At 38.2% G+C, this 14,168-nt stretch overlaps 1 protein-coding gene across 1 annotated transcript; it reads right to left on the bottom strand.

Moving 5' to 3' along the window:
* Positions 1-400: 400 nt before the first annotated feature.
* FMR1NB (FMR1 neighbor) lies at positions 401-10,909 on the bottom strand. The gene is made up of 6 exons (XM_035891988.1): positions 10,840-10,909; positions 8,649-8,762; positions 6,956-7,093; positions 5,071-5,167; positions 1,728-1,870; positions 401-1,027 (listed from the first exon to the last, which is right to left on the bottom strand). Exons 1-5 carry the CDS (start codon positions 10,907-10,909, stop codon positions 1,768-1,770), a joined length of 522 nt encoding a protein of 173 aa, XP_035747881.1. The 3' UTR covers positions 401-1,027; positions 1,728-1,767.
* Between the last annotated feature and the right edge of the window lie 3,259 nt (positions 10,910-14,168).

Below are 14,168 nucleotides of genomic sequence, written 5' to 3'. Positions count from 1 at the left end.
ACTGTCCATATGCGTATTCCACCCCATTATACTTGGATTTTAAGCAATGCCTTTTTTAGAAATGATGAAACTAAGAAAAATTTATTAAATGGGAAGTCCTGAAAGTACGCATTGTTTCTTAGAATCACTCATAATATTTATTCTCTCTTCAATTTAGGAGCAAAGCTTCATTCCTTCCAGTTGTAGCTCTTGGCAATCCTGCTACGTGGACTTCACAGACCCAAAGAAAAATGACCAGTGATTGCATTATTATGGGTGATACCAATTTCTGCTGAGATTCTTTTAGGTTCTCACTCTTTCTTTGCACTCAGCTGCTGAAAACTGTTACACATTTGTTTCTTTTGTTTTTGTTACACTACAGGGAAACGGAAAGAAATTGCATTTTGAAATCACCCACCTTGGGAGACAGGCCATCCCAAGATCAAAGAAAGTTCTGTGATGCAGTGTTATACTGCGGAGAGAAACGCTACCAGAGTTACCTCAAGCACTTTGTATTTTGTCCAAGCATATCTTCAAAGCAACTGCCCAAGAACAGATTTCCCAAATCCTCTGCAGCCCAGTAGAGAATTAGCCGTTCTCCTCAGTAAGAGTAGCACTACTGTGCTATGGTGCCATCTAATACTGAAACAGCATAAGCTTCCCACTCGCTACCAATTTAATTCACAACACCGCTCTCTTAATCCAGATAATATTCTAACAGTGACCTCTAAACTGAGACAGGCACTTAGCTGGTATCTTGATATCCCTCCACATGGATGCTATACTAATAGGAGAAGACTGGCTTTATTATTCAGGAGTTGCCATAAGCAGTTTTGCCTTTCAGTGTTACTAGGGTTTTTTTGTACAGGAGACATGGAATGTGCACGAAGAACTAGAAATGAAGACCTTCTATTGTAAAATCAATAGCTCTGTCAAGGGTTGACAACATTGTATTACTTTGATACTAAAACAAAACATCTCATTTTCTAGGGTATACTCAAGTAATCCTGATGTCCTTCTGCTTGAGGTCTTCAAGATGGATGTTACTCTACACCAAAGGGAAAAAAAAATACTAAACATCAATATAACTAGATTTAAGGACATCTTTACATTTTTGCCAAATCAATACTCTCCCTAAAATATCCCATTATTGTCCAATGACCTCACTGACACTTTTTATTTCCTTGTCACCTTTAGTAGGCTATAGTTTAGCATGCTCATGTGGAGTAAAACAGCATCGAATTCTCAGATTACATTTATTTCAGTAGTCAATTGCTCTTCAGCGTTGAGGAAGAATGCCAAGACATGGAGCTATGTAAACATGTCAGCTGTAGAACACCCCTATCCATACAGAAGGGCAGATTTCTCAGTGCTTGTAAATGGATCTGCATATCCTGAAAGCAACAAAACCTTACTTTGCTTTTCCACTTTCCCATGCAACAGTTTGCACATGGGATAAGGAACTGTGAAATGGCAGAGGACTTAAACCTAGGACTGTAATATTGTCCATGGCTTGCTCTGCTATAATTTAGCATCCCAGCACAGCAATCAGATTCTTGCAGACTCTTTACTTCTCCCACGACAGAAATTGAAGGTGACCCCAGAAAAACAGTGCCTTTTGACAGAGTCTACTGGACTGGGAAGCAACAGGCATTTAGTACTACATATGTTTAGCTTTCTATAGAATATTGATATAAGATAACAATCCTAAACTCAAAGAACAAAAGAATATTCCAAGGTTAGTTTACCTTTTTTTATTCTTCTGGTCCTTAGGAGCCTTTCTTCCAGTCAATCCAGTAAAAGGCCATAAGCTTCTTCATTATGTGCTCTTTTCTTCTGCACAATTTGCTCTACTTCCTTGTTTGCCTTTCGTAAAGGATTGATGCATTGACTGCAACATATTAAAACAACAGCTGAAATTGGTTGACTTCTAAAGAAGGAATTTAGAGAAGATCACCTAGACTTTAGCCATGAAATCCTAGCTCCAGTGTGTGTGTGTGGGTGGGGAGAATCAAATGCAAAGCTACACAGTTGATTTCAGGGGCCACCACAAGATTTCATAACTAGAACACGGACAGATCAAGGCTAGGAAAAGCATTTCATTAAGCTTTTCATATCTCTTACATTTTCTTAATGATTTCAGCTCACCTTCTGATTAATGTAATGCCACCATGACCAGAAATTTCCCCAGGAACTAGTCAACTAAATTCTATGGCCTGCTTCCCACAGCTGTACTAGGAATTCAGCAGAAGGAAATGAAGACTTCTAATTTTTACTCTATTTTAAAAATCTACACAGTATTATTCAAATATAGCAGTAGTTAGGTGCACCTGCATTTTCCTAACCTCTACTGTCTTAACCTACCCATCACTGCATGTGGTTGTTAATGAAGACTAAAAAAACTGAGAGAAATAAGATAGGATATCACAGTTATGGACATAGCAAAAGCATCAGAGAACACTGCTCAAGAAAAGAGGGATTATGTTGGTAGCACACGAGACAAACTGTCAATTACCAGGGAACGGGCACACGTAAATTCTGCTTCCTGCATGAAAAATACCACTGGAAGCAGGCAAATACCCAGTTCATCAGTGGGGATGTGGAAGTAACAAAGCCTCACTGACTTGGAAAATTATTAGTGCTGATCAAGCGTGGCAAGCGGAGTCCTCCTCAGTTCCGTCTATCAGTTTTACAGGAATTCCATACTCCTACGTATTCTTAGTCTGGCCACATTACGGAATTACCTCTGCGGTCCTAGTCCTGGGCATCTCTTGACAAACAGCCACTCCTAGCTACATAGTATGAGTGCCTGCAAAAGCTTTCCAGGGCTTGTTGCCCAGGTTTGCATGCACTCTCTCTTTTTTTTTTTTTTTTTAATATAAATACAGACTCCTGTGGGAAGCCTTGGAATTTGCTCTAGAAGAAGCACAGTGGAACTAATACATTATTTCAAATTTCATCAGCAAAAGCCCTCTTATTTTTTGATAAATCTAGAGAACAATTTTTATTTCTGTGCACATCCACTGCAGTACAGTTTTGGCATTGTACATAGGACCCTCTCAACAATGACCATACAATGTTGAAAACAAAAGAATTTCCATCCAGAAAGAAGGTTTTAGGCTCATTAAAGGAGTACTTTTCAAAGCCATATACTCTGTCAAACATCTCTAAAACTAGTAAAACTCAAAGTTACAATGTTATAGAATTGTTCCTTTCCTAGAACTCGAATATATGATGTTGGAAATTAAAACCATTTAGCATCTGGTTAACCACTGCATTAAAAAACAAAGCAAAAAACAAGCCATAGCAGAACAGCAATATTCCCAGTTTCACTGGCTATGAAAAAAACACAGAAATGATCATTTAAACATTAATGTGAATTCTCTCAAAATGAACACATATTAATTCATTTTCCAGAAAATTTATGATAATTTCATGTTAATTCTTTGCCTCCTGTTTTCAGAGTCACTGATGACTCAGTGCAGCTATCTGTATGCTGAACATCAGCTGTTGAGCACAGTGTAAGATGTAATGTGGAGATTTTCACAGCAGGCTTTGTCTAAATGTGGAACTCCATAGCAAATAGCCATCTGCTAAGCAGCCGCATTAGTAAAGTCTGTGTGTGTGTGTGTATATGAACCCACACAGACTAATATCTTAGTAAAGCGAAAGTTTAACGCTTAGGGAAAAAAAAAATATTGTCACAAAAAAGGACAATTCTGTCATATTAACCAAGCTATAGAATTAGCCATTCAATATGAACTACCATCTTAGAAAAATAAACTGCAGTTATGTCAATACATTCCATCTTAGTTTAATGATTTTGATATTGTGGAGCTTGCATTTTCCCATTATCATAAGAACACATACACATGCTGAAACTCTTCACAACATCAAACACTAAACTGCTTGCATAGCACTCACAGGCTGTAAGGTGCCCTATACCTTAAAAAAAAAAAAAAAAAAAGCACTGCACATTAGAAGCATTAGAGATAATTAATTCACTTGTCTCTCAAGCACATGCCCAGCCCATCTCTCTTACTTGATTCAGGCCTACTACTGTGTTCTTTCCTTCTGCCTTACTGCATAACTCTAGGACACAATTCTACTTGTTCTTTACAAACCGCTCATTCATTCCTTCCCTGTTATTCTTCAGATAAGCCAAGTGCTTACCATGGGCAACATCACTCTTTTGTAGAAGTGCCTTTGAAGGCAGTGGTAAAAGAACCATTTTTGTTTCACTTCTCCCTATGATATTTGAGAGCTAAGGCAACTGGCAGGAAGTTTTCTCACTTATTTCTGTTTAAACTTACGTTACACAAAGTAAAATTAACTTTTCCTCAAAATTTTCCTTTCCTTTTTTATTGATGTTTTGGGTTTTCTTTGCATTCAGGACACTGTGCCCTAAAAACCTATTCTGGGTGGAACAGGATGGGCTGTCTCCAGTGTTGCCGGCTGCCTGATAGCTTGATTTGTTCTTAAGTCTCATTTCCACCCTATTTGCTCACAACTGACAGTTGTTGGTGATGCTTTCCTGCTAAAGAAGAGACGGATTGAAACCAAGTTCCTTTAACGTATACGGATATACTGGCCTTTGGTGGGGAGCAGGGGCAGAAAGTTGGGGAAGATAACTGGAGAGTCAAGGGAGCAAAAGCCTGGTCTTCCATAGCTCAGGATATCCACCCAGGAGAAGATACGCTTCCTGTGGAGCTGAACTCAAGTTCATGCACCACTGCTCAAGCTCATTCAGGGGTTTATGTGCAGGATTATTTTCTAACCTGCAGGCAGTGTGCCTTCACTTTTTACCTGCCATTTCCTAAGCAAGGGAAGTAACATTAAGTTCAAGTCCTTTATAACTGGGTCTTTAGAAAGTACTGGGGCATTAACAAACTGTCTTTCCTTAAGCCAAATTGACTCTGTTTTATGTAGTTTCAAAATAGAAGGGTCCATTTTTTATGTTTGCACATTAGTTTCTTGCCTTTTTTTCCAGTCTTTTCTCCCCTCACTGACTTCAAACATGTCAGTTGTCCATATTTTCTATGTTAGTAGCAGTACATCATAAATTTGGTCTGATCATGCTCTAACGCTTACCTTCTCTGCAAACAGGCAGAGCAACAGAGTGGTAGACACCCCAAAATAAAAAATCCTCCTGCTGCAAGCACAAGCAGTCGAAATGTCAGTTGCATATCTGTAGATTCAGCAGAAGTTTGCATTAGTTATGAACCATTCTGAGATATATATTGAGGGATAGATGACAGAGATCAGCCTCTAAGACAGACATGTATATATCTCAGCCAAGCAACGCAATGGAAAAAAGTAGCTGTTAGAAGTGAGCTCAGATGAGAAAGATCAAGTCTCATATTTGACCTGAGTTCAACTAGCCCAACTGTTTGGTTAGTTTCCGAAGCAACTGGGGTTTGAGTGCACCCAGGGCACGGGGACAAAACAAAACCAAAAAAGAAAAAAAAAAAATCCAAAAAAGAAAAAAGAAAAAAAAAACAAGAAAGAAAAAACCCAAAGTCCTTTAGAAGCTTAAGAATGGAGACAAAAAACCACGCAAATGAGTGCTATTTATCTATTTCAGTTCATAACTTTTGCAGCATTTTCTTAAAGCCTTGTTTTATTCCTAGTGAACTCCCAGGTAAGAACCATACAAGCACGTGGCCTGTGAGCACCTTACAGAAACGCAAGTGCCATGAGTCTAATATCTGCTAAGTGCTTCTATTTTGTCAACAGATTGCTACAAGGCAAACAGTATGTGCTCCCAGGGCAGTCACCGTTTGTATTTTCTTTGGACATGTGTTGTACTTCCAGGACCATTCAAGCAGCTAATTAATCTACGAACAAATAATTCTGTAAAATAGTCAGCCCTTGCTATTTACTTCCAAACAATAAAAGCTTAACTGGAATGAGGAGTCAAGCAGTCACAGCTGAATAAGCATATTTAATTTTAACATTTGCTTGAGCATGTGTCCTAAAAATGAGCAGAAGAGCTATAATTTTCACTGTACAGCTTTTCTTCTCACTATAATGAAATGTCTTTTTTACATAATATAAAGGCCCAAGTGGGGAATGAATATTATTAAAACATTTTATTTCTGCAGTAGGCCCCTAGCTAACAAACAGATTCTGATGGCCTCATGCTGCACAGTACTTTCTTCTATTAAAAGTTATCCAGCTAGCAGTAATTACAGCTGCCTTAGCACTGGAATGTGGGGCTGCTCAACTACAAGAAAAATGTCAAAGTTTGATCCTAACCTCTGCTTCCTTCTTCAAACAGCAAGTGAATTCATGTTAGCTTACCAATATTCCCTTGGGGTTTCATATATGTATTAAGTCAGCTCTTCCTGAAAATTGGGTATCATCTCTGAAATCAATGGGGGCATGCTGAATTATATCAGGAGGACCCAAACTGTGAAGCTCTCAATTATGGTTTCCTTTTATCAACTTAACATACATGTTTGGCAAGATTGCCTAAGTCTGAGAACTCTTTCTGCTTCATTGTTGGTGAAAGAAAGGATATAACGTAACAGGAATTGCTGTGCTAGGAACAGAGCCAAATATTACCATGGTTTTTCTATTTAAGTCTATGATGAGTCTCCAAATACCACTCCAGTATCTTGACATTGTTCTTGACAGAAAACCATGAGATATGTGTCTAGTGTCAGGGCATGAGGCAAAGGACAGAAATTAAGGTGCAAGAATCCATCTGAGCATAAGGGGTTTTTTTGTTAGTTTTGTTTGTTTGTGTGTCACATCACTTGCTCTTTGCTTGTGCTGGGGTTGACAAGATATCCAGACAATTCTTTATCAATTAATTATTTTCTGTACTAATATATACACAGAAATAAAGGCAAGCTTACACTTATTTTGAACAGAGTGTTGACCTGAAATACCTCAAGGAAGTAACAGAAATGAAAAGCATGCTGTCTGACCAGAAACAGTGTTTGGCTGTGATCTACAGAAGTATACTTACTGTCTTTAAATGGCATGTAACATTCCAGTTCATGGCTGGTTTTGGAAGGACAACACTTATTTTTCAAGCATTCGGTTGTGTTAAGGCCCTTTCCTTCATGACAAGGAGTTAAGGTTTGTTTGTCTTTGAGACGGCATGCTTTAAAAAAAAAAAAAAAAAAAGAAATAATATGAAAGATTTATATTTTACGAGCAATGCTCAAGTAGAGGGAATTTATCATTTTGGTGTTCCTAGTATGTTTTAATAGGGTAATCTGCCAGAAAACCATATCATTGACTTTTATGTATGTTCTTTCCCCAAAACTAATCAATCTTTATACTAATAGAAAAGCTAAAATTATGGCATAGAAAATCTTAAGTAATTTGCTTTGTTTCAGTAAGATTTACAAAAGCAAATCTAAACACCATTGTGCCACCATTTTTGTACTTAGGTTTGTAAAGTAAGTGGGAAAGACACTATATTTTCTGACTGGATTGTTTCCAGTTAAAAAAATAAACCAGAAATTTAAGATTTTTTTTTTTTAAGGGCCCAGCATAGAATATATTTAAACTAACCATCTCTGTTTGGCACTAACTGCATGTGTCTACAAGCAGCTGAAAATCAGCTGATAGGAACAAACACCCAAGACATCCAATCCAGTTACTGAACATAATATTTAAGCGATTTTAAAAAAATTGCTATTTAATAACAGATTTATTGATAACCACAAGATCCTCTGTAGGAAGGGCTTAAATGTGTAAATTAGTCATAACAAGTACATGTTTCCATATGTTTAATTCCTGTAAAACTTGGTATTGCATCCCTTACGTGACACTTTCACATCAGCTGCAAAGCACCATTTGGTTCCAGCAACGCTCCCGAGATCGGTCTCATGTTTATCATAGACACTACCGGTAGCCAAATTCTGTTTATTAAATGGAGGTATCAGGCACTTCACAAGACTTCTGTGTTGACTGAGGGCTAAATGGGAGCAATAGCAGTGGAGGTACACTGGTATTAAGGTAACGCAGAAACATACCAAGTGAAAAGGGGTATTTCTGCTTCTCCTCTCCCTTTGGTCTGTGACCCAATTATGGAACCAGGCTTGCAATTTCTGTAAATGCCAAGCCCTTTCTGTATTCATAGATATTATCTTTCTTATTGAAATTAGCAAATTAGCATTGCTATTTCCTTCTCAATAATTTTATAAATTAATGTTGTTGTCATTAACTGCAGCAGTCCAAGAGGTGAGTGGTTCAGTCTAAGCTGACTGCCCTGGAGTCTTCCCTGGCCAGCAGAAGTGTAAGACAAAACTACTGTGGGGCAAAATCCTTCTCTCGCTTAGGATGTGCTAAATTGCTCTTTTCTTTCTATGCGTACATGGGAAGATGAGAAAATTAGTTCAGATCAGATACAACAAAGCTAGGCACGGTGCATCCTACACCAAATTGTCTGGCATTTCTAGCAGAATCATCACTGACGACGAAGGGTTTTGCAGGAGGGTAGTAATGCAGTGGAAGCAAATTTATTATTGTTCCGAAGGGGCATTTAACAATACCATTTTTAAGAGACCTAAGGAGTTCTAAAGCATCACATCGAGGGTTTTAAATACACCAAATGCTGACAGGTAGTGCTGGGAGGGAGGACTGGAAATGAGGCAGAAGAAGGGGAAAGGAAGAGAGAAACAACGCTGCAGCAATGAAGTGACACTTACTCACTGGCCTGAAGAAGCTTAAGACACCTTCATATACATTTTTCAATGTCACGTTAAGATTGCCGAGTGCCACATCACTTTTTTCTAAAACATGCTGAGTTGGTGATGCAAAACCTGAAAACTCATAATGATTAGTTCACTACCATCAAAATATCCTTAATTAATTAAATGCAATGACATTTTCATACTGATTATCTTTCATTATGAAGGCATTTAGAGTCATTATGAATTGTGATTACTGATGGTTAGCAAGGTTAAGCACAGATGTCTTTCTGTTGTATTCACTTATATTACTTCAAATTGCTTCACGAACCACAGAAGTAGAGAACTAAAGCTGTGAAATTTAAATTAAAGAATCCATTTAGGTGGAGAGTCAAGATAAAAAGCCCTACTGTTCACCTATAAGGTGCAGGTTACATGAAAACTCTGTGTTGTACCTATAGATGTATTTCTCTTATGTATGCAAGCAGAACTTTCAGCCTTTGATGTAGATAAAGTTCAGACCCCAGCTGAAACACAGAAACGTGGTGAAAAGCAGCTTTATGTGATACAACCAAACCTGGTCTTGTTTCAGACAGTGACCTACAGCAACTGTGTAGAAAAGAGCAAAACACCCCTGACTATAGAGGTACTGGAGTATTTTCCCAAACCCTAGTGATTGCGGCTCTGAGGCTTCTCCATCACCTTTCATTTACACTACTCTAAAAAATGTGGCATCAGCAAACCTTGCTGCCTCACTACATCTCTTTTTCATTAAAACAAAAGTGCAAATCGCAGTGGGGCTCCACTGGCCATCAACCACTCCACAATGAGAGGGAGAAAGAAACCCAGTATTCCTATTTGCTTGCCTTTTTTCTCTCCATACGAGAAACTTACACCATCACAACTTTAATAGCTTTCAGTGATGGAGTTTATTGAAAACCATTTCATAGTTCCTTGTGAACAGAAGTGAGATCAAGGCCTAACCAAAACCTAAGGTATTGAACAACTTCCGTCTTTTAGATGATTCTTCAGCTAGCAGCACCACGAGCATAAATTCTGTTTGTCCTGGGGCACAACTTGCCTCTTCCGTGCCATACAGAACACCCTTGGGAAAAAGCAGCATCAGAGTAGGGAGAATTGAACCTACGTCAAAACACAATCTGAACCTAACGTATAACGGAAACGTGACCAGCAACGTTCTCGCTAACAGTTAGGCCATGGTCCCCCCTCCCTGCCAATGGCCAAGACAGAAGAACAGAAAACTTTAAAGATTTTGTAATGATTTCACAGGAATTTCATGAAATGAGGTATCTGACAATCAGTTTAGTAAGAATTATCTGAAAATATGACCATGGCTGTCCTACATTACTTGCTCTTATGAGAGGTAAAGAGACACAAGCCATATATGTAGGTTTAATGGGCACTGTCAATATAAGCTGCATCATGTACTTAGGAATCACAGTTTACATCTATGTTAGAGCTCACAGACACACACACCCCCCAGAAAAATGTTTTTGCTTGGGTTTGGGGTTTTGTTGTTGTTGGGTTTGGGGGTTTTTTTTTTTGGTTCTTTTTTTTCCTGACAGAGCAACTTCCTCACCTAGATATTGCAGAAGCATTTTACAATGACACTTGCAGCAACTGACAGCCTTTCACCAAGATCTGAAAAGGTAATCTCTGAAGTGTGGTTTCTCAATGCATAAAGGATCAAATGCAAGTGTAATGTGTGGGCTGATCCTTTACACACACGTCAGACGACCAAATATAACTTCTGGTGTGAGTGAAAATTATCAGCCAAAAATCTTTCCTAACTAATTTGAGCCACCTGCTGCAGCAAGCAAATATACCATATCTCAACAGATTATAAGCACACCTTTAACTGTATGCTGGAAAAAACCCCCAAACAGTCCAAGTGGGGAAAATATCCACAATCACAGGTAAAATAAAAGCAAGATACACTACCGGTGATGAAACAAGCAGCATGTGTTTCTCACATAGCTGCACAAAGAGCCAAATGGGAACTATAGTTGGGGGGAAAAAAATGTTTTGCTGTATTTAATTGTCAGGACTCATCAATCCCATCTGGAGTAATTAACTGTTTGTAATATTTTTCAATCATTATCAAGACAAAAAAATTGTAAACTTAGTTTCTTGCTAGTAAAAATACTTGTGGCTTCTATGAAAATGCTTTTTTCCTTGCAATACTCACTTGAATCGATGCTGTAAAGCAGTATCAGTACCACATAGTTCCACGCTAGATGGGTGCCAATTAGCAGCATTGCTACAATAAAATGAAAAGTAACAATAGGTACTTGGTTATGCATAAATTAGAACATGACAGCACACAGCAGGACTGCCTTTTTTTGCAATAAGGAGGCCAAAAGCAGTAAAAGTTTTTTTTGCAATAAGCGATTTTGAAGAAAATATTCATTTAAAGAGAGACTAGCCAAGAAATGATCTCTCTGAAGGGTCCCAGAGCTGGACACCAGACACCTTAGAAAGATCACTTTTAACCAAGAATTCTAATCCAGGTTTAATGAACAGGTTCAGGACCAAAGAACTAAAAATTGTTCGAAGCTGACAACAAAATTCCAGTCCAGTATAGTATCTTGAATTCTTCAGTCTTTTCAAAGTCAGGGTGTATGAGATGCTTTGGAGAAAACCATTTTAAAAGGTGGTTCAAATTGGTATTATGGATAGAAATACTTTTAGAAATCCCCAAGTCATTCATAGTAATTTAACAGCAGGTTTAAGCTGAGTTTTTTACCTCCAACCAACCCCTGAAGATTGCTTTGCCAGATGCTGTATTTCACTTTGCCTGCTGCTCCTGTTGTTACCCTAAAAAGATCTTTTTCATTTATTGCTGCATGTATTTGGTTGTTAAGAAAGCTTAAACCTAGAGATTATTTTGTTAGTATTGGTAAGGGAGAAGACCCCCATTTTCTGAAGTGCTATACAGGAATAATTGATTGATACAGGAAAAATTGAAAGATTGCATTTTACACAGGTATTGGCCTTTGAAGGCTCTGTTCTTCCTGCCCTCCAGTGGCTAAACGACGAAAGCTTTCCTGCTGTTAGGATGTACCTGCTCTGGAGAGATACATACAAACACATTGTGTCCCACAGGGAAACCTTGCTTTGGTAGTTAAATGTGAAATTATTTCCTAAGAGGACAAGAATCATGTTTTCCAAGATACCTACTAAAATCTAATGCCATCTAGGACAAATTGGGAAAACACCTGGGAGAAGGAAAACAAAAGGAGATAGAGAGACAATTCCAGTTTTCCCCATTACATACTACTTTTGCTGTCTTCTCTGCAGCTATCCAGGGTACAGCAGCTATAGACTCGATACGCACGACGTGGAATCAAAGCTCATCACAATGGGCTCCCTGTTACTGTGATGCAGCTCAGAATGAACAGCACAGGTGTGATAAATGCACCGACAGAGGGGCCAGAAAAAAGTTGCACACACAGTTTGAAAAAAGTATCAGCTACAAAGCCTCGTGGTCTTCTAATTCATTAAGTTAAAACCCAGTTTATGCTATTACCAATCACACTTCAGAGTACAACACAGTACAACACCACCCAGTTGTGCAGACCAGGTAATGGATACCTCAGGACACCAAAACACACTCCTCTCAAAACAAAGTTTGGTCAACAGTGCTTTAGTTAGAGCTTCCCAATAACCCATTAAATGTGAATTAATTAGGTAACAGGATCATCCCGTAGGTTCACCAAATACCTGCACACTCAAGCAAAAACACAGTCTGACACAAATCTTTCTTAGACATTTCTGTTCCTTTTATTAAGGAAAGGCTCTTTGAATAGACTAGGAACAGCGTTTCAAAAAGTACAGAGCCTAAGTAAATGCAGATGCCCCAAAATCAGAAGTTCTCCAAACAGTTGAGCTGCCTAAAGCAGTTATATTGTAGAAAAAAACCCCACATTTGCTACTACAGTCACCTAAGCAGATAAGTGATCTTGAAAAAAGTGATATTTACATGCAAATGATGTGGTTTTTTATTTCAGTTGAGTAATTAAAGGGTGACTCTTTTTAACCTAATTTGTAGGCATTAGCTTGTTAATATAAGCAGCAATATACAGTATCCTCAATTTCATTTTTTTATTCTATACACAGACTGGACACAGCCACTCTCAGTACTACCAATGAGGAGGTACTTAGAAGTGTCTAATACAGAACATTCTTCATTTGCTGAAGCATGACGTCACATGCAATTAAGTGCTTTCCACTTTGACGTCTCTCATGGAGCATGAGTGCATGATTACAGTTCTAATGCCCAATACAGACTTCTCAGACAGCTAAAAATCTGAGAAAGTTGCCCCCACATTTTATGTTGACCACTTAATTTTCTCTTTATTAAATTTAGGACTGCTGACTCTTCTTGCTGTAACTGTAGTCTATGCCTAAGGTTCAACCCAAGTCTGCTAGCCAAAAAAGCACATCCACTACCCCAAACCACCCTAATTATTTGTTATACCATTTCTGCAGCAGTCCAGTTCCTAGTAACTTAATCAGGCTACATCCATAGGATTTTTTTGCTTTAAATTAATTGCTTTTATGGGAAATCAGTTTCTTATATTCAGTGCAAAAATGGAAAGTCTTGCTGTATTGAACCATCAGCAGAAACACAAACCAATCATCTACGGTGCTTTTTTATTATCCATTTCCATCCAGCACTCAGAAGTGCAAAAATTTACTACTTTGAAGCCTGTTGTAAATAAATTTTTAAACAACAAAGTAATAGTGGCCACTAATTCATATCCATGGTCTAGTAGCAATTATTTATCTTCATCACAAGCTGCTCAAGATGGATGACCTTCATAACCATGAAAGCAGGAGTGATAGACGTGGGATACATCTAAAAAAATTGCTAAAAAAAAAATATCTTGAAATAAGATTCATCCTCTGATGCAGGCAAGAGATCCACAGGCTGCTGTGAGAGACATATGGCTGAAGAGGAAAGAGCTCTTGTTGCAAGTCTAACCCTTTCAATGGTGAAAACAGCATAAAAATGTGATGTGAAAGCTACACCACGCTTCAGCCTAGTGGAACTCTAGCAAGGAGAACCTTGCAGATCAAACCGGAATCTATTCAGAACACTTAACTCAGAAGTACTAACTTCAATTCTCATAACATATATAAAGCTGTCTTAAGGTACTAGAAGTTCTTCTAGTCACCCTGATTTTCATGGATGTGAATACGGCTGGAAAAGACTCTTTGACTAGCATCTTTTAGGATGAAAACCTGAGTACCGTTAAGTTCAAGTGGACGATGAACAAGCCTATTACTGCGGAAACTGCATCAAGCTAAGCCTTGTCATTTGAAAAAAAAAAAAAAAAAATCTTTAAAGTAGCCACCAGAACCAGCATCAACATCTCCCTGCACCCCTCAATGCAGGTATTCCACTACAAGTATTACTGTTCCTAGAAATAGACAAAATCTTTAACAACACAGGATTAAAAAAAAATAAATAAAAATTCAAGACCCACCTTTCCTCTTGCAGCTCAATACAGA

This window comes from Egretta garzetta, unplaced genomic scaffold (genome assembly GCF_000687185.1).
Source record: "Egretta garzetta isolate BGI_Z169 unplaced genomic scaffold, ASM68718v1 scaffold53, whole genome shotgun sequence".
NCBI classification, from domain to species: domain Eukaryota; kingdom Metazoa; phylum Chordata; class Aves; order Pelecaniformes; family Ardeidae; genus Egretta; species Egretta garzetta.
Note: the sequence above shows the minus strand (reverse complement) of the source record. Positions and strands in the feature narration are given on the sequence as shown.